Source organism: Pseudorasbora parva, chromosome 10, assembly GCF_024679245.1.
Source record: "Pseudorasbora parva isolate DD20220531a chromosome 10, ASM2467924v1, whole genome shotgun sequence".
Lineage (NCBI taxonomy): Eukaryota > Metazoa > Chordata > Actinopteri > Cypriniformes > Gobionidae > Pseudorasbora > Pseudorasbora parva.
In genome coordinates, this window is record NC_090181.1 from 48,728,961 (window position 1) to 48,751,174 (window position 22,214).

The window sequence follows — 22,214 nt, forward strand, 5'->3', positions numbered from 1 at the left end:
GGAGTTCTGCACAGATTCTGCTCTTATGTGAGCTTCTTGTGTCCATCTCAGGTCGTGTCTTTGCTCATTGAAAGCCCTCATGTTTCCCCAGACTCGTCTCATTCACACAGCCCTTCCCTCGTTCAGCCCCAGTGTCTCTGACGGAAGCAGGTCAGTACCTTCACAGCCGGTTTATTGATGGAGTTCTGGCACTCGATGTGCTGGCAGTGGATGGGGTTCCAGGCTGGGAGAGGAACACACACACACACACACACACACACACACACACACACACACACACACACACACACAAGGGTCAGTGACAGCATATTCATAACACTACATTAGTCTCCACTTCCCCCTCTTCATTACTCGTGTGAGGGTTCATTCATTATTCATCTTTAAGGAGCTATTGAGATCACAATAGTTTAGTTTAGTTTAGTTTAGATTAGATTAGTTTAGTTTAGTTTAGTTTAGTTTAGTTTAGTTTAGTTTAGTTTAGTTTAGTTTAGTTTAGTTTAGTTTAGTTTAGTTTAGTTTAGTTTAGTCTCCTTTCGGAAAATCGTTTTGCATCTGTGGCACCCCATGTCGACAATACAGGCATAAACAGGTATGAACAAACATACACAAATTACAAAGGTATAGGGTGCCGTTATGTCGAACTTCCTGTGCACAAGCCCCAAAAATGTAAATCCGAGTTAAAATCTGAATACAAAAATAGGACAAAAATGTAAAAAAATATGAATAAAAGTATTCAACATCTACATAGGCATAATTTTACTGATGTGTTCAACGAAACCTACAAATATAGTGATAATACTCAACTTAAATACATTTTTATGACAGAAAGACTTTAGTCTCCAAATTGTGATTTCTCTAATGTCGTTCCTGGATAATAGACCATTCTGGACCATAATGCACTGGGGTATGTCACGTGACATGATATTGTGTCAAACAGACCCTGAAGGACCCCAAACATGAGCAAAGGCCAGCGAGCATCTCTAAATGATGATATTTGAGCTTTTCAGTCACTGGTGCACTTCAGAAATATCACGTGTCCTTCTCACTAATAAAACACTTATACACTCTAAAAAATGCTGGGTTAAAAACAACCCAAGTTGGGTTGAAAATGCACCGACCCAACAATTGGGTTGTCTTAAGCAACATTTAACCCAACCACTGGGTTAAAACAACTCAACCATTGGGTTAAAACAACTCAATTGTTGGGTTAGTGCATTTTCAACCCAACTTGGGTTGTTTTTAACCCAGCATTTTTTAGAGTGTAGTGTATTAATAGTAATAAACGATATGTTTGATCTGAAAGATGGGCTTAACGTGATGATAGCTAATCTTTCCACAGGTGGTTGAGTAAGTGCCTGATTATAAAGCGCAGTCCTGGATAACACAAACCCTCTGTGAGCAGGACATCACCCGTTATCCAGAAGGACAATCCAGAGTTTAATTCATATTTGTACACTCAAAGTTATTATGAGGGATGTGTGAGACTAGCCGATTAAATGATAGTCCGTTTGGAAAATGCTAGTCGTTTACTATTTGTTGTTTTTGCACATTTAATGTTTTCCTTATATTTTTTCAAAGGCTCTGTATAAATGAATGTCCCATCTTGAAATGAGTATATTATTTAGCAAAGTATGTATGAGGATTGTTGTTATAGTAGTCCTGTCTATGACATGGGGGATTAATGTAACACATACTATGTGTGTGTTAGATCACACAATTTTGTGTTGTGTTGAGTTCAGAATGAGTCTTATTTACTTTATTGGAAAACATTTTTAAACATTAAACATTTTCGCGATTTGGTTCTGAATTTTGAGTTGTGCTCAGCAAAGCATGAGCCCATGTCTCTATCCCACACTGGCAGGCGCGCTGGAAGCCATTTCATTCCGGGGGGGCTGAAAGTTGGGTCGGAAAATGTGTGACGTCATTGTTGTCGGTGGCGACCAGACAGGTGTTGTAGTAGAACCACCCTTTACCGTCAAAGAGCACCGACGGACCCACCGCCCCAGATTATTGTTGTTTAAAATTAATTACTTGTTAAAACTTGATCGTATCATGGGCGTCGGAAGCAAAACTGGGGGTGGTCTCAGAATTAGTTTTTGCTGGAGTAACGTTAGATACAAATATACTGCAGTTTACTAAACGATTGATTGCGGCAGACAAAATTACGGAAATCACTGGCTTATTTACCCTGAATATAGAGTAGGGGTTAGAGACGCATGACATCAAGTTCTGACGCAAATCGCCTTTTGCCGAACTCGCTCCACTCCCTTTTCACATCATATATCAGATCGGAAAGGCAGTTATTTTCAATAAAAATGGAGAAAATATTAGAAAAGTGGAAAAAAAAGTGTCAAACACCTAATAAGTTTTTCTCGGTTAGGGGTAGGTAAACAGACATGTGTTGAGTTAGTGACAATAAAAGTGAGTGGGTCCAATATCATTGGTCTTAAAAAGTGGGTGGGTGGGTCTTGTCCTCACACACACACACACACACAATGGTTCCGACGCCCATACACAGACACACGTTAATCATCACTCATAAAGCATTCTTTTTATTTGTGTTCATAGGATACATACAATATCCAGCATCTGCCAGGGCTCTTAGTCCATCATGTGCGCATATTTGGAGAATATAGAAATAATAATTATTCATAAATATTCATTATGTCAAGGTCAGCGTCGTTGTTGTTTACATACTTTATTTGAGAAGATTTCCCAATTTCACTTTTCTTAACCGTGTTAGTTACTCAAAAAAAGTAAAAATGCGTTTCTGTCACTTATTGCTAGCCATGACCAAACGAGAGTGAGGTGACGTGACGGTGACGAAAGCACTTCCTGAGGAATTATTAAAATAATGAATCATTAGTTTATATCTCATCCACTGCCCATTATTTTAATCCCATATCAAACACAGTATGTTATGTCAGTCTATTTTAATTTCCTGTTTTAAATACAATATAATTTTAGGATGCTATAACGGGGGGGGGGGGGGGGGGGGGCTGCAGCCCCCGCAGCACCCCCCTTCCCGCGCTACTGCACACTGATCATATTAACTGTGATTAAATGTAGTTTACCGAGCTCTGATTGTGTATTGAGCTCCAGTACGCTTGTATTTGCCAACAGTGGCAGAGATGTACTTAATCTCAAAACTCATTGTCATGACCTTAGGAAAGAAATTATCATGGGAAAAAGATCAGATACACCAAACAGATGATTTATTACCCTCTTAAAATGAGTACTCAACACTCTAATGAGTATAGAAAGAATTTTTTTTGCCAGTATTATTTATTTTTTAATCCTTATCCGTCATTCACCCACAAATCTTGTAAAGAAGACATTTTCTGTGAGTCTGAATCAGATGGGACAGGACAGTTATTCAGTGAACCGGCCTATCCAACACATCCCACCGTTTGACTGGAAATGAGCAGAGAAATGTGATCTAGAGGCTTCTGCAAATGCTTCTCTGGGACAAACCCTTCATTTGGACAGTTCTCGGGTCAGCGATACACTGAACTGAGATCTGTCTCTGGTCCGAAACACAGAGAACAGATGAGCTGGATGAGATGTACGTTCCTGATTGGGGTGTGATGAAATCTCACTGCGAGATGTGATGTGTGATATTGCCGTGACGTAGTGTGAGGAGGACGTTAAGATATAAAACTGCTATGATTACATTACACCTCCATTTTCGTTTAGCTTTTTATAGAAATAAAATCAATGTAAATCCAGCGGATAGCGGTTGCTTCAGTTCCATCAGCTCCTCCAACACGAGCTGTTCGAGCTGAACGTAGCACTGACACTGATCATGTGTTAAAACATTTAAAATGCATGTATTTGATCATGGAGGATTTCTTAAAAAATACTGTCAAAATCTCGTCTCGTCAACTGTCGTCACACCCCTAGTTCCTAATCTATTGGCCAAATTGTAAAACATTACCAAGACCTAATAAATATTAGTCAGTCTCATTCCCTGACTGAAACACTGATGAAAATAAGTGAATCGTTCCCAATACAGATGTTCCTGCGTATGGCTTTGTCTGAATTAAGGCATGTTAACACCAAAATCACCCGGAACAATTTGTCTAAAGAACTTTTGTCCCAGGAGCTCTTTTCACCCAGATCTGCTGCTGTCTGCGCATCCATCACAGTCTAAAGTGCAGTGAAGAGTAGTCCGGTGATGAGGACTGTGCTCGACTTTCCAGTTCCCACACTGCAAAAAATGCTCTTCTCACTCAGTAATTCTGTCTTGTTTCTAGTCTAAATATCTAACAATTTCTAATCCATGTTTTGTTGAAAATGAAATCTAAATGAAGTGAGTTTTTGCTTAAAACAGGCACAATGATCTGCCAATGGGGTGAGAGAAATAATCTTATTGCAGATCATTTTGCTTGTTTAAAGCAAAAACTCACTTCATTTAGATATTTTTCCCCAGAAAACAAGACAAAATATCTTATGTCATTTTACTTATCAAGTAAATGAATCTTGATTTAAGAATTTTTAGATATTTGGACTGGAAACAAGAAAAAAATACTAAATAAGAAGAATAACTGAATTTTTTTGCAGTGCACTGCATTTCATCCTCCACATATAAGCTTAAAAAAGCCTAAACCTAGTTGTCGAACCCTCAGTCGTATTTAAACTCCATTGTTGATTTGAATAGCAAACGACTCTTACTGCACACACCGCAACAGATGTTTAGGTTGAACTCAAATGCTGCGTGAACCACTCATCATGTTCAGCGCCCTTGTCCTACCCCTCGAAAGTTCCTGACCTTTGAAAAAGTTCTACCTCTTGAGCAGGGACTTTCTGAGGGGGACATTTTTACCCAGAACTTCATTTAGACCTTGGGTCGAAACACACTGAGTACCACCCCAAAGCTCCTGGGGAAAGTTCCTGCGGTGGAAACGCGGCTTTAGTTTGAGGCCGTTGAACAGCGTGGCTGAAGCGAGCGGCAGTCTCACCTGTGTACTGCAGTCCTCTGTACTCACTGATGGCTCCCGGGGGCTTGAGGTTGGGCCAGTAATGGAAGAGCATCTGAACCGCCGGAGGTTTGACTTGAGATGGGCCGTACGATATGACGTACAGAAGATCCTTTAAAAACACAGCCATCTCAGAGTCAGTGGGAAGTGCTTTTAGAGAAACCTCCACAAAAAACATGAAAGCGATAGTTGACCCAAAAATGTAAATTGTGTGATTAATTCCTCTCTCAAGACCCATAAAGGCACTAAAGACGTTGTTACAAAGCCCATCTCACTACAGCGGCTTGAGAGAGGAAATGACATTGGTGTCAATGAAGGCCTTTTTGAGCCATCGGATTTCAACACTAATATCTTCATCTGTGTGTGAAGATGAGCGGAGGTCTGATGGCTGGCCAACCACAGGAGGAATTAATCACACAATTTACATTTTTTGGAGAACTAACCCTTGAAGAACCACCCGTACCTTCCATACTTCCTGCTTGTACTTCATGAGACACTCCAGCAGCTGACAGTGGTACACTGAGGACAAGCAGAGGGACAGCATGAGAGGCTCTGTGACGAGACGTCTGAGAGCAGAAGCAGCTGACGGACGTACCTGGGTTTGAGGTGTACTGCATGGCGATCATCAGCATGGACGAGGCGGACAGATTGACATACGCAGGAACGCCAGCCTCTCTCCGCGTCGAACCCACTGCAACACAAGGGGCAGGCCTGTCACATGAGTCCTGCGTTCTGGAGCCGGACATCTCTCAGGGTCACATACTCACGTATGGCCATGGGCAGGAAGGACGTGCTCAGGTACTCTATGATGTCTTTGTGCAGGAAAGGAGGGAAGGTGGCTAACGTGGAGATCATGGTGTAGGGTAAAGTGCTGAGAATATCATCACTAAGGAAAGGCAGAAGGCATGTTGTGGTGTAAAATATGGCCTGCCCCAGATCTGAAACACAAGCAGATGAACGAATGAGTGGCACGTCCTCCACAAACACTGATTTCTGAACAGCACAAGCACAGTTACAGCTTTGGGTTTCCTCAAGAAGGCATCTAACGTCTGCATAACAGGGGCAATCACATCTTTAGCTGTTCATACGAGGCGTTATCCAGTCACAGCTCTCTAAGATGAGAGTTGAGCGCATTGTTTCATAATTTATTTATTAATATCACTAATGTGACTGGATGTAAAACGTACTGCTTCAGATGCAACCAATAACTTATTTCTACTTTGATTTATTTTTTTGTGTCAATTCAGAAATTAATTAGGGATTGTGTCAAACACATCACCAAAAATGAATACAAATTTTGTAATTTACCAATTCTTGGACTCAGATTAGGTGCTCTTGAATACAACACCACTCGGCAGTTTACTCTGTTATTTACCGCCCAAAGGCCCGTCTTAACCAGACGGTAATCTGCGCTCCTCTTGGTCGATTGTGTTGGTCATGATGGCAATGATCGGCTGTGTCTTTAATGTGTGTCGTCATTAGATTACACGCTGTACTTTACACTCCCATCTGCACTTTTTATGGGATTATATGGGATATGCCCTGTTTAGTAGCCTGACGTGGTCATACTCAATTCTAGTCAGAATATGAGTCTGATGCTCATTGGGCTGTGATTATGAGGCGTGTTTCAACCCAACCAGGAAAGACATTAATTGGATAGACCTACAACCAATCAGAGCAACGGAGCGACGCATTGTCAAATGTCAACAGAGTTCAACTGCACTGTGATGCCAAGACGGTTGAAGCACCTTTTTTTGCACCTCAAAATGTTAAGCCCAAAAAAGTGCATCTATCCATTATAAACGTGCATCCATCAATCATAAAAACAAAAAAGATGCACTTTTATGATGGATAGACGCACATTTATAATGGATAGATGTACTTTTATGATGGATTGATGCACTTTTATAATAATAGATGTACTTTTATGATAGATGGATGCACTTTTATGATAGATTAATGCACTTTTATAATGGATAAATGCACTTTTATGATGGATTGATGCACTTTTATAATGATAGATGTACTTTTAGGATGGATTGATGCACTTTTATGATGATAGATGTTAACTTTTGTTAATGTTAATTTTAATGTTTAAGTCTAACTAAAAATGCTGTATTATGCAGTGCAGACAATAGTAATTTGGCGGTAATTTTGTAAAAAGAAACTATGCTATGTGTTGTGAAAGCGCTGTATGAATGAAGGTGACTTAATCTTCAGGTTTGGGTGAACTATCCCTTTAAAGGAAACTATCCCCATAAATGAGCTGTTGATCTGCTGACCCCCAGGGTCACATCATTATATGACCGACACACAGCAACGGTTGAGTTAAAAATCTTCATTAGTGTTCTCCTGAAGAAACAAACACACCTACATGTTGATGCCCTGGGGGTCAGCAGATCAACATCAGGCTCATTTATGGGGGCACTATCACTTTAGCGGCAGGCACCGGCTCTAGGGGTGTCCCCGACTAAGGATTTACACATTCGAATCAGAATTGTCGAATCTCTTTATGGTCGACTGATAGTCGAATCATGTGTGTGTGTGTGTGTGTGTGTGGAGGGCCACGACACTAGTCAGCAGGACGGTAAAACTTTGTTTATTTTCCTTTACACACTGCACACAGCAACAACTTTTAATCAAGCGACCAAAACTGCCTGCCAACTGACAGACGAACTGACAATGGCTTTCTTATTTAGGTTTAAATAAAAGGTCATGCGGTCGATACACATTCGTGAAACGTTTTCTCATAACATTTTAAAGCCGCGATCAAAATACAGAACATAACACAAATATATAAAAGAACATTTTGATAAATACACCTAAAAAAAATACCTGCCTAGAGAGGAAAAGAACATTTTGAGTGCGTTTACCATGCACGTTCTTAAGCTGATTATGCCTAAAGGGGGTCGCACACCAGACTGAAGCTCAGCGCCGTGTCTCAGGATCTCACACCGGACTGAAGCTCAGCGCCGCGTCGCAGGATCTCACACCGGACTGAAGCTCAGCGCCGTGTCGCAGGATCTCACACCGGACTGAAGCTCAGCGCCGTGTCTCAGGATCTCACACCGGACTGAAGCTCAGCGCCGTGTCTCAGGATCTCAAACCGGACTGAAGCTCAGCGCCGTGTCTCAGGATCTCACACCGGACTGAAGCTCAGCGCCGTGTCTCAGGATCTCACACCGGACTGAAGCTCAGCGCCGCGTCTCAGGGATCTCACACCGGACTGAAGCTCAGCGCCGCATCGCAGGATCTCACACTGGACTGAAGCTCAGCCCCACGCCTCAGGATCTCACACCGGACTGAAGCTCAGCCCCGCGCCTCAGGATCTCACACCGGAAAGAAGCTCAGCGCCGTTTCCCAGGATCTCACACCGGACTGAAGCTCAGCCCCGCGCCTCAGGATCTCACACCGGACTGAAGCTCAGCCCCACGCCTCAGGATCTCACACCGGACTGAAGCTCAGCCCCGCGCCTCAGGATCTCACACCGGACTGAAGCTCAGCCCCGCGCCTCAGGATCTCACACCGGACTGAAGCTCAGCCCCGCGCCTCAGGATCTCACACCGGACAGAAGCTCAGCGCCGTGCCTCAGGATCTCACACCGGACAGAAGCTCAACGCCGTGTCTCAGGATCTCACACCGGACTGAAGCTCAGCGGCGTGTCTCAGGATCTCACACCGGACTGAAGCTCAGCCCCACGCCTCAGGATCTCACACCGGACTGAAGCTCAGCCCCGCGCCTCAGGATCTCACACCGGACTGAAGCTCAGCGCCGTGCCTCAGGATCTCACACCGGACTGAAGCTCAGCCCCACGCCTCAGGATCTCACACCGGACTGAAGCTCAGCGCCGTTTCCCAGGATCTCACACCAGACTGAAGCTCAGTATCGCGTCTCAGGATCTCACACCGGACTGAAGCTCAGCGCCGTGCCTCAGGATCTCACACCGGACTGAAGCTCAGCGCCGTGTCTCAGGTATCTCACACCGGACTGAAGCTCAGCCCCACGCCTCAGGATCTCACACCGGACTGAAGCTCAGCCCCGTGCCTCAGGATCTCACACCGGACTGAAGCTCAGCCCCACGCCTCAGGATCTCACACCGGACTGAAGCTCAGCCCCACGCCTCAGGATCTCACACCGGACTGAAGCTCAGCGCCGCGCCTCAGGATCTCACACCGGACTGAAGCTCAGCCCCACGCCTCAGGATCTCACAGCGGACTGAAGCTCAGCCCCGTGCCTCAGGATCTCACACCGGACTGAAGCTCAGCCCCGTGCCTCAGGTATCTCACTCCGGACTGAAGCTCAGCCTCACGCCTCAGGATCTCACACCGGACTGAAGCTCAGCCCCGTGCCTCAGGTATCTCACACCGGACTGAAGCTCAGCCTCACGCCTCAGGATCTCACACCGGACTGAAGCTCAGCCCCACGCCTCAGGATCTCACGCCGGACTGAAGCTCAGCGCCGTGTCTCAGGATCACACACCGGACTGAAGCTCAGCGCCGCGCCTCAGGATCTCACACCGGACTGAAGCTCAGCCCCACGCCTCAGGATCTCACACCGGACTGAAGCTCAGCCCCACGCCTCAGGATCTCACACCGGACTGAAGCTTAGCCCCACGCCTCAGGATCTCACACCGGACTGAAGCTCAGCCCCGCGCCTCAGGATCTCACACCGGACAGAAGCTCAGCGCCACGCCTCAGGATCTCACACCGGACTGAAGCTCAGCGCCACGCCTCAGGATCTCACACCGGACTGAAGCTCAGCGCCGTGTCTTAGGATCTCACACCGGACTGAAGCTCAGCGCCGCGCCTCAGGATCTCACACCGGACTGAAGCTCAGCCCCACGCCTCAGGATCTCACACCGGACTGAAGCTCAGCCCCACACCTCAGGATCTCACACCGGACTGAAGCTCAGCCCCACGCCTCAGGATCTCACACCGGACGCTCAAATTGCTGATGCATGATCCTCGTTTCATATCACCCCCGCAAAAATGCATATATTATGATTGTTTTCTATAGGAGTTTAATTAAGTAAGTGAGGAGGAGGGGTGGTGGGGGGATGCTGAGAAACTGTCATCGACAGGAAGGTAAATCGGCTGTCTATATACACCTCCTATCATTGATTAACTGATTAGTTTAATGTGCTCCTCTCATGTTCAATTAGGTTTAATTATCTGAGCCTGCTCCACTTGTGTTTAAAGGGGCAATTCAGCGCTGGGAAGATGAATCTGTATTTAAACTGGGTCATTAATGTAGTAGAAATGTGAAATTATTTTTTAAATTGGTGCTTTCTAGACTGAGAACAGACAGAAAATGTATTTTTGTCTCACTGAGATGAAAGGCAACAATACCCAGAATGCTTTGCTGCCCTGTGAGGCCACTCCCAAAGCCAACGCTACTGAAACACTTTTACTTTCCCACCACCGCGTTCATCTTTATAAAATCAGTTCAGTTAGAGAACAGACACTACAATTAAAACTGAAAGTGTCCGTTCAATATATTGTAAGTGAGACCTTGAGGGAGTGTCACGGCACAAACGCTGCAGGAGTCAGATTACATTTACCGTGATGAAGGAGCTGAATGAGCTCTTGTGAAGAGAGCTGAGGTAAACCAACCGCGCTCGCAGCATATACATTCACAGTGCGTGTTCAGTCTGACGCGTGTTCAGTTCATGCCTTTAGAAGCTTAACTTTCATAGGAATTAACTTGAGAAGATAAAACACTTTTTCTTTGCTCCTCATAGCTCCGCTTACATGAATGCCTGCAGCTGAGCTGAGCTCTGAGTGCGATCTCACCCCCCATGGACGGGTTAAACATGTGGAAATAGCTCCTCTACTGGCTGTAGTCTTTAGCCTCTGGCCAAACATTCCTCCGATGACGCAAATTGACGATATTTGCGTCATCTGAGTATTTTTTCCAGAAATAAAATGCATAAATCTCTCGTCTCAGGGGGATATGAGTGGGGCGAGCACAATCATTCGAATATACTCCAGGGTTTCTACTGATAGCCGCGTTTCCACCACAGGAACTTTACCCAGGAACCAGGAACTTTGGGTGGTACTCGGTATGTTTAGACCGCAGGAACCAGGGTCTAAATGAAGTTCCGGGTAAATATTTCCCCCTCCAAACGGCCCTGCTCGCGGGGTAGTACTTTTTCAAAGTTCAGGAACTTTCGAGGGCGGGACTTGGGCGCTGAACATGCTGATTGGCTTAGCTCACGCAGCCTTTTATTTCAACAGGCATTTTTAAAAGTCTTTTGCGAGGTTCGGTCTGCGTTCAGTAAATATCAGTCTTGCTCTCTGTCTGATGGCGCGCGCTCGTCTCAGCCATCTCACGTTCAATGTCCGTAATAGCTGATAATAATATACATTGTCATTTTAAATCTAGCTTTACAAGCTTTCTGAATATGCTGCTCTTTTCTGTCGTTGTTAATTTCCTCTTTAGTAAACCTATACATAACCAGCAAAAGCAGCACAGCTTGAATCTCTTCCATACTCGTTATTCATTTTTTTTCACCATGTAACCGACCTGACCGATTACTATTAAGTGTGCGTCCTTACATGACGTGACGGCGCGCGCCGGGCTCATGTTGACGAGAGAGGAAAGCTCATTTTTCTGAGGGGTAAACTCTTTATTTCGTAAGTTATGAAGATAATGTTGGAGTAATGACACAGCGTATATTGCCCCAGGCAGTTTATACTTTAACTGCGCCTGACAGAAGTTTTTTTTTTTTTCTGAGATGATTATTACACTTTACAACAAATAAATAGCTTATATAATGCCATTAATGGCCTCAGTTAACGCATTCCAGCTGCTGGAGAAAAGAGCGTTGACATTTCTGATGCGGCAGACAAACTGCATGTGACAAAATGATTGTGATTGAAAGTCATCACATGTGAACACCAGATCGGTTTAGATAACGTCTCAGTCGCGCGCAGTCCTACATCACCGGACTAATCTGCCTAATCTTCACGGAGCTTTAGATCGCGGTCGAAACGCAGACAGCTGCAGGTCTGAGGGGAGAAAAGTTCCTGTAAAAAAGTTCCTGGTACAAATTGTTCCGGGTAATTTTGGTGGAAACGGGGCTATACAAAGCCATGTGTTAATCGCCGAAGTAACCCTTAATTCGTTTTAATTGTTAATCTGAAATTAGTTTATAAACTTCAGTTCTTGTGATAAGCAGATGTTGATCTGAGGAGAGGAGCTGACTCACCGTGCTGACCGTGCTGCAGCAGAGGCACCAGGTCCAGCAGGGTGACGAGTGTGGCGTACAGCCCCTGATAGTCCAGAGAGGGGTAATCTGAGAGCTGAACCTCCCGCTGGGGGGCCCGCTCGGCCGGGGCGTCCCGCAGAACGCTGTAAAGGAGGGATCGAGTAACTGTAGGGTTGATGGAACTGACTTGTGGTCTTAGAGATGGGGTGAGTGGGAATGGCACAGGAAAAAGACACATGGTCATGGGCACGGCCAAATTGGAAGCTTCCTGGCTCTCCTTTCTGCCTGTACGGGACAGGATGCTGCTCCGAGGGAGGGGTGGGGGAGGGAGGGGAACAGGGGAAAAAAAGAGACAACAAAGACACAAAGAAACAGCACATTACATTGAAATGGCTCTACAGAGACAGCGTAAGTAGAAAAGAACCAAAGCCAGATATTCCCCACATAGGATGCAGTGTCTCCGCAGACTTTTGTGTGCGCTTCGGATGTGCCGAATCATCCGAATCGAGCTTTGCTTTGGGTTGGGATCGAAACAGGCGCTTGCCGAACACGCAACGATCACTGCATCTCATGCGTATCTGGTGACAAGGAGCAAAACTATAAAAAATGGCATGTTTTCAGTGGCAGCCCCGTACTTCGCCTTGGACGCTACGCCCTCCGAGCGGCCAATCCCCGGAGGACGGCCAAAGGGCCAAAACACTGAGCAATGGAGGGGCTGTCAGTGTTGAGGACGATACAGAGATGACACTTCAGAAACATGCTTCAGCCAGTAATAAACATGTATGTGAGGTTAGACTAACGCTCCCTGGTCACAACACATGTTTATTGCACCGTCAGAAAGAATGTCTGTATGTAAATACATTATGATACTGCCTCAGTATCATTTCAGGGGGAGAATAATGGTTCGACAGGCGTATGATTTCAGTGCTAGTCTACGGCTGGGGAAAACTGTAATGGAAAAGGAATACACACTGCAAAAAAACGCTCTTCTTACTCAGTCATGTTGTCTTGTTTCTTGTCTAAATGTTTAACAGTTCTTAAATCAAGACGCATTTACTAGATCAGTAAAATGACAAAAGATATTTTTTCTTGTTTTGTTGAAAATAAAATCAAAATGAAAATAATCTTGCTTCTGATTGAAATCTTGTTTCTTGTTTCCGTCTCAATCAGAAATCAGATTATTTTTCTCACCCCATTGGCAGATCATTTTGTCCGTTTGAAGCAAAAACTCACTTCATTTAGATTTGATTTTCAACAAAACAAGAAAACATTTCTAATGTCGTTTTACTGATCTAGTAAATGCGTCTTGATTTAAGAATTGTTAGATATTTGGACTGGAAACAAGACAAAAATTCTAAATAAGAAGAGTAAATTTTTATAAATTTGATAAATAATTTTTTGCAGCGCACTGGTTTCGGAAGCAATGTCTCATGTTCGTGGAGGGATGTGGAGGGTGTGTGTCTGCCCTGTCAACTTCTAGCTCTGCAGAAATTTGGTCTGTGATGGTCTTGGATGTGCGTTACATAAAACAGGATGGTGTAGTGTCTCTGCGGCCGAGGCTAAAGGCCTGTCTGGCTGGGGATGAGAGGTGGTTCCACTAGAGGATGACATTTCAAACCTACGGGAATCAATCCCGGCATAATCACAGACAGTGTTTCATATCACGGACAATACACTCGTTATCAGATCCTTTAACACACACACACACACACACACACACACACACACACACACACACACACACACACACACACACACACACACACACACACACACACTGATAAACACACGACAGGAATCACACACTAACATTGTACACACATATTGTTGTCAGATGCTAAACTTTCTGGACATTATCCAGCAGATCCTTCATTAACTCTTTCCCCGTCATTGGCCAGGTTTCCATCCGAGGAAATGTAAAATATCATCATTTTTAGCAAGTGTCGACAATCTTTTTCCGTTTAACTTTAACGCATAAATTCAAAAAAACTAGCATGGAAACGCAAATAACTGTCACATGACAGAATTAGCCTATAGCGTCCGCATTCTAGCAGTTAACGTTTCCCTGTAAAACGCATTAAATCTGTTTTATTCATATTATTAAAATGTGTATTAAATTATTGAATTACTGTGGCGAGCAGCGAGGCTGTAATTTTCCCCTCCTTCTTCCCTGAACTGAATTACAAACTATTGGTGTATGATTTGGTGTTTCCTCTCAAACATCAGTTATCCTTATTTTTGTAATTCTGTGTTTTTTCCAATCTAATAAAAGTTCAGAATAATAATAGCAAACTGCACCGTTTCTGAATATTGCTCAAGTCAAGATTTTGATTTATTATTGATCATGTATAAACGAAGTAAAAACAAATAAAATGAAAAAACAAAAATAAACAAACAATAAAATAAACAAATAAAAAATAAGCAGTGTCTGTTTACACCAAGTGTTAGCAATTATATTTACACTCAGTGAAAATAAAATGATCTTAGAAATAGATGATACTTCCACTCAGTTCAAATAGCTGTAGATGATATTTACCTACATATCCTATATATAGTGATATATTCTATTTACGCCATATAAAAGTAGCAGTTCTTTGCAATATGTGTAAATATAATGACATGCAATTGGTACTTTATCACATACACACTATTTGCACCTCAGTATTGTTGTACATTAACAGGATGCAGTAATAACTTTAAATATTTAAAGTATTAAATGGATGCCGCCGTAAAGGGACACTAAACGCCCTCCCTACACCGACCCCTAACCCTACCCAATAAATGCTTATATTATTATTAAACATTTCATTAGGCACTTTATTTCCACATTTAGAACATTTTCTTATTTTTTATTGAAAGTAAACACCTTTCCGATGTGATATGTGATTTAAAAAAAGAGGCGGATTATTACCCATTTGACTGGACCAATCTGTTTCTGGACAGTAAATGTTGCCTAAATGGACAGATGAGCTCATGGGCTTCATCATAAAGCCGCTCATCAGTCCTGTCAGATAAACTGTCCCACTTCTCCTGATTATTCCCTAATTTAGCAACAGGCCCATTATTCTGACACTGAGTACATTTCAATCTCATTACTCTCTGGACTTTACAAACATCTGGGACATAAAAATATATGACAGGCCTATAATTTGCGATACACGTGAAATTATGAATGGAAATGACTCGAGGGCAGATTTTTTTAGCCATACGATGAAACTTGCGAAATGCGACAATGCGTTTTTAGGAGCACAGGACCTGCTCAGCAATAAAAGCTCTGCTTATAAACACTGGAGGCTTCAGGACTGTCAATGAATATTCTAAATTCAAATATATATTCAATAAAAAATGAATTTTGAAGGTGAAAATTAATATTAAAATAAAAAATAAAATAAAAAGTGGGGAAAAAACGCCTGTGGTAGTAGAGGCGTAGTTGTCTGCTTTGCAAGTGAGTGTGCTCATGGGGTTCAGGGACAGGTCACAGGTCACAGGTCACAGGTCACAGGAGGCGCACTGTTAGGCCAGCTTCAATGCTGAAAGTCTTGCAGTGAAGATGGCAGAAAGTGCAGAGCCCAGCTCAAGTGTGAGGGCTGCGGTCTTGGCCATTAGTGGATTTACTTGTTTTTGTGTGAGTAATCCATTGTCAAATATGTATAAACTTTAATAGACAACCTATACAAGAAGTTATGTCTCTTTGTATTAATTTGTCCTGTTATTGACGTAATCCGCAACCAGATGTTCGAGTAGTTTGAATATTCGTTTTTATTTTTAGAGGGAATATTCAAACGTTTTTGAGCAATTTTGGCAGCCCTTGTAGGCTTTCAGCTTTCTGATCAAAAAGAAGATTTTTTTTAGTAATATAATGTACCCACATTATCAACAAGTGTTGATAAAAAATTTGCCTGAGCAAAAAGCAGAGACTCTGATAATGGTCAAAAACACTGGCGGCCCTGGCGGGGAAAGAGTTAAGCTGCTTTCATTGATATGTGAAAGCTAAACATGAACAAGTGCCTAAATAACATCATCTCATGAGTCTAGCTGTAATGTTTCATAGTTAAACATTTAAAAGACAAAACTTAAGGACACACAGAACAGCACTGCAGTCCAGACTCTCTGTGTGGTTAGATTAATCTAGAATGTGTTGATGTTCCTGCATACACCGCTCTCATGGCGTCTCAAACACTGTGATGCTGTGTGTGTGTGTGTGTGTGTGTGTGTGTGTGTGTGTGTGTGTGTGTGTGTGTGTGTGTGTGTGTGTGTGTGTGTGTGTGTGTGTGTGTGTGTGTGTGTGTGTGTGTGTGTGTGTGTGTGTGTGTGTGAGTGTGTGTGTGTGTGTGTGTGTGTGTGTGTGTGTGTGCCCTATCTCCAGTGTAGTGCACTTACCTGAGCAGCGTCTGGGAAAAGTATTTCAGAGTGTTTGCAATGTCTGTTCCCGACGGCACCGGGTAAATATTGTGAAGCACACGGTTGTGATACTCTTGCAAGTATCGAATCTTAGAGCCAACTAAACAAATAAAGAGCAAAGTGACACATAATTAACACTCAGCAGTCTCCAACCATCCCCGGTCTGTGTGTGCTCACAGGGTTTCTGCAGGCTTAACACCAATCAAACATCTTTTAAGGATAAACTGAAGGGAACACGTCCATATGTTCTCTAAATGTAAACGTGTTGAAAGCACACAATGAGTTAACAATTTACAACACTAGACTGTGTAGAAAGGTTATATCTGATCACTGCAGAAACACTGATGATGCTCAGATCTCTAAAGACTCATTCACTGGAGAAGAGAAACGACTGAAGGCGATTTTCTGTTTAAAACACACACACACACACACACACACACACACACACACACACACACACACACACAGACACACACACACACACACCTGACAGTGTGAAACATCAGCTCAGTGTTCATCCCCAATGACAGATGCTCTTGAGCTCAAACTCACTTCATTATCATCAGTTTCTCAGAAAACAACACTTGCTCTTCTTCAGTCAACTCAAGCAAACACTCGTGATAATATCGTATCGTGGCTTAATTATTGTGATAATATCGTATTGTGGCTTAAGTATTGTGATAATATCGTATTGTGGCTTAAGTATTGTGATAATATTGTATCGTGGCTTAAGTATTGTGATAATATCGTATTGTGGCTTAAGTATTGTGATAATATCGTATCGTGGCTTAAGTATTGTGATAATATTGTATTGTGGCTTAAGTATTGTGATAATATCGTATCGTGGCTTAAGTATTGTGATAATATCGTATTGTGGCTTAAGTATTGTGATAATATCGTATCGTGGCTTAAGTATTGTGATAATATCGTATTGTGGCTTAAGTATTGTGATAATATCGTATTGTGGCTTAAGTATTGTGATAATATCGTATTGTGGCTTAAGTATTGTGATAATATCGTATTGTGGCTTAAGTATTGTGATAATATCATATCGTGGCTTAAGTATTGTGATAATATTGTATCGTGGCTTAAGTATTGTGATAATATCGTATCGTGGCTTAAGTATTGTGATAATATCGTATTGTGGCTTAAGTATTGTGATAATATCATATCGTGGCTTAAGTATTGTGATAATATCGTATTGTGGCTTAAGTATTGTGATAATATCATATCGTGGCTTAAGTATTGTGATAATATCGTATTGTGGCTTAAGTATTGTGATAATATCGTATTGTGGCTTAAGTATTGTGATAATATCGTATTGTGGCTTAAGTATTGTGATAATATCGTATTGTGGCTTAAGTATTGTGATAATATCATATCGTGGCTTAAGTATTGTGATAATATCGTATTGTGGCTTAAGTATTGTGATAATATCATATCGTGGCTTAAGTATTGTGATAATATCGTATTGTGGCTTAAGTATTGTGATAATATCGTATTGTGGCTTAAGTATTGTGATAATATATCGTGGCTTAAGTATTGTGATAATATCGTATCGTGGCTTAAGTATTGTGATAATATCGTATTGTGGCTTAAGTATTGTGATAATATCGTATTGTGGCTTAAGTATTGTGATAATATATCGTGGCTTAAGTATTGTGATAATATCGTATCGTGGCTTAAGTATTGTGATAATATCGTATCGTGGCTTAAGTATTGTGATAATATCGTATTGTGGCTTAAGTATTGTGATAATATCATATCGTGGCTTAAGTATTGTGATAATATCGTATCGTGGCTTAAGTATTGTGATAATATCGTATCGTGGCTTAAGTATTGTGATAATATCGTATCGTGGCTTAAGTATTGTGATAATATCGTATTGTGGCTTAAGTATTGTGATAATATCGTATTGTGGCTTAAGTATTGTGATAATATCGTATTGTGGCTTAAGTATTGTGATAATATCGTATCGTGGCTTAAGTATTGTGATAATATCGTATTGTGGCTTAAGTATTGTGATAATATCGTATCGTGGCTTAAGTATTGTGATAATATCGTATTGTGGCTTAAGTATTGTGATAATATCGTATCGTGGCTTAAGTATTGTGATAATATCGTATCGTGGCTTAAGTATTGTGATAATATCGTATTGTGGCTTAAGTATTGTGATAATATCGTATTGTGGCTTAAGTATTGTGATAATATCGTATTGTGGCTTAAGTATTGTGATAATATCGTATTGTGGCTTAAGTATTGTGATAATATCATATCGTGGCTTAAGTATTGTGATAATATCGTATTGTGGCTTAAGTATTGTGATAATATCGTATTGTGGCTTAAGTATTGTGATAATATCGTATCGTGGCTTAAGTATTGTTATTATATTGTATAGTGACTTAAGTATTGTGATAATATTGTATTGTGGCTTAAGTATTGTGATAATATCGTATTGTGGCTTAAGTATTGTGATAATATCGTATTGTGGCTTAAGTATTGTGATAATATCATATCGTGATTTAAGTATTGTGATAATATTGTATTGTGACTTAAGTATCGTGATAATATCGTATCGTGGCTTAAGTATTGTGATAATATCGTATTGTGGCTTAAGTATTGTGATAATATTGTATCGTGGCTTAAGTATTGTGATAATATCGTATTGTGGCTTAAGTATTGTGATAATATCGTATTGTGGCTTAAGTATTGTGATAATATCATATCGTGATTTAAGTATTGTGATAATATTGTATTGTGACTTAAGTATCGTGATACTATAATATCGTGGGTCCTCTGGCGATTCCTACCCCTGCTACTGACTCACACGAGGGCGAGTAAATGATGCCTGAATGCTCAGTTTCGGGTGAACTGTCCCCTCATGTGACTGACCGCAGGTTCTGACCACAGGGCACGGCATTGTGTTAACAGCGCCCCCTTGTTATTGTCAGTACATTATACATTATATATAATTATACACTATCAATCAGCACGTACATGAAACGAACGCAGAATCAATCATACATACATTTGGGAAGGGTTGGGAAGGGCAGGACACTAGTCAGCAGGAAGCTAAGACTATTTTTATTTTACTTTACACACGGCACACAGCCACCACTCTTAATAAAGTGATCAAACTAGGCTACACTACACATTCGTAAATTAACCGTTCTCTCGTAACATTTAAAAGCCGCGATCGAAACAGAACATCACACAAATATATAAAAGAACATTTTGATAAATAAACCTAAAAAAACACCTGCCTATAGAGGAAAAGAACACGTTGAGTGCGTTTATATGCACGTTCTGCACCAGACTGAAGCTCAGCGCCGTGTCTCAGGATCTCACTTCAGGCAGACGTGAACATCATATACGCGCGAACTCAATTTTGAATCGACTTCTGACAGAAGAGCTGCACGATGAGTGTATCTTGTAGCACAGGGTGTACATTCACGATTTGAGGGAAATATACATTTAATCGCCGCGGACAGGCGTCGAATGCCGCCGTCTGTGTATATGTGTTCGAATTTTAAAGGCGCGGAGCGTCCGCTGCAAAGCTCAGGGCCCTAAAGGGGCGATCGCTCAGCGCCACGACACGTCTTTATAACACTAATATTGAGCTCACCCATATTGCCAAAATGGTATGATCCTCGTTTCATAACACCCGCGAAGATTCGACCATGAGATCAGTGGTCGAATCCGGTCCTGCATATCGATGCATCGAATCGTCGACTATTAGGGGTCATCCCTACATTTGTTATTGACATTTTATTAATCAACCTTCTAAACTTCTTCCTGTCCGCACAAGTGGTAATGTCAGTAAACTTCATGTTTATGAATGGATTCTGCATTGCAGAGATCATAGGGCCCTGATTTAATGCCATGATACTGAGTTTAACACTCCAATTGAAGACATTTTTAAGGCCATAAATTGTGTAAGGTCAAAGTAAGACTTTAAGACCCGTGGAAACCCTGGTCATAGCGTTACAGCTGAGACATGTTTTCTAACTCTGTGCCATGTCCAGTTCTGTCCCACATCAGACAGACAAATGAACTCAGTGAGCAGAGATCAGCTGTTACTCATGCTTCGCCTCTGTTTTCTGTGGCTTTCAGTCGTATTAAATATAATCCGACGGTTCAGAAGAAGAGAGACGTGATCAGCAGGGGACTTTGCAATCAAGGAGAACAATGGAATATTTTTTTTTTATTATTATGTCTATACAGGTTTGAATCAGGCACATATCCTCCTTTTGAACATGAACTCTCATTCACTATGATTATGGCCTTCTAGAGACTGCTGTGCCTTCATATTTATGGCAACAGTTCAAGAAAGAAATGAGCAATGAAAAAAAAAATGCTCAATAGAATCTGCATAACTGTTCTCCAAAAAAGGGTCATAACCAGGGCTTGACATTAACACCTCCCAAACACGTGTGTATTCCAGCAGTGTAAGTGCAATGTACAGTTGTCACACATGTAGATTTTTCGAAACACCTCAATACTGAAACATCTGAAATACTAACTTCCTCAGGACAGAGCCAGATAGCAGCGTCTTTCTCTCGGTCAGCGAGCGACACACACACACACTCTCCTCCGCTCACTCACTCTTCATCTGCTCCGGATGAATATTGTTGCTAGCCTGACAAGCCGGACCCACATCAAGATGTTTGGTCTGGAAACTCCCCATTGACGGCTCAATCCGAGGGGCGGATAAACGGCTGTCTGTCAAACTCCCTCTGCACGCGATAGGATAGCGCTACACCAACCAGAGCAACGAAGGTGAAGCGGAGCTCGCTGACAGATTAAACATTCGCCGTATCCGGTCGGCTAAACTCTGAACACATCTTCCCTTCTTAAGAATGACTTCAGTGCAATTCTTTGTTCTTTTCTCAGAGAAAAGCTGAACTCAAGTCTTCCAGAGTCGCAGTCAAAGCTGATTCGACAGACCGCCGTTCGCCAGTTTCTGTATTTACTAGAAGCATGCAAACACAACTCGGCCGTCATCATTATGGCCCGCCCACCGACTCTATACACGATGTGATTGGCCCGGCAAGAGTTAGGCGATTACAGCTCAGAAGGGTATTGAGAGTTGCTAGACGACACTCGTGGGCAGATTAAATTTGCTGCTGCTAGGGTGCGTCTAGATTTCTAGGCTATATTGTTGCTGTTTCGAACTTGAATTTTGGCGTGGGATTGCGCGTATTGTGCATAATTTTCCTTGCTTACACCCAAAGTGTGCACATAAAGCCGCATTTCAATACTAAATCAATTTAGTTTTCACTGCTTGTTGATCTTGAACAGTAAAAATAGTCTTGGCGAGTATTCACAGTCAGATGTGTTTAAATGAATCTAAAGAGCTGAGATAGAAAACTCCAAGGTTACTAATGTCACCCAGCACCCTGTGTAAGTCTTTAGACAGCATGTCAATTACTGCTGTTCCTCTTTATAGCCATGACTAGCTGGATAACACTGGAGAAGTGTGTCTAGTCTAAACGGAAAGAGTCTATAGAGGTAACATGTAGTTACACATGGACTGGCCATTAGGGGAGTGCCACATATGGAGAATCTCTTTGGTGGATCCTGCCTTCAGTGGGTGAGTCAATAGCACACAGAGACGGCAGATC

General features: G+C 42.2%; 1 protein-coding gene across 4 annotated transcripts in view; it reads right to left on the reverse strand.

Moving 5' to 3' along the window:
- The window catches only part of LOC137091670 (protein unc-79 homolog), an 84,831-nt gene that overhangs the window by 59,649 nt on the left and 2,968 nt on the right, over positions 1–22,214 (reverse strand). For 3 of the 4 annotated variants that reach the window (XM_067456303.1, XM_067456304.1, XM_067456302.1), the window contains exons 2-8: positions 16,570–16,690; positions 12,190–12,491; positions 5,747–5,917; positions 5,575–5,670; positions 5,443–5,498; positions 4,962–5,091; positions 159–223 (exon numbers count right to left, since the gene is read on the reverse strand). In XM_067456303.1, coding sequence (XP_067312404.1) covers positions 159–223; positions 4,962–5,091; positions 5,443–5,498; positions 5,575–5,670; positions 5,747–5,917; positions 12,190–12,491; positions 16,570–16,690 — 941 coding nt within the window. The remainder of the gene's footprint in view (positions 1–158; positions 224–4,961; positions 5,092–5,442; positions 5,499–5,574; positions 5,671–5,746; positions 5,918–12,189; positions 12,492–16,569; positions 16,691–22,214) is intronic. The other variant, XM_067456305.1, reaches the window with a different exon arrangement.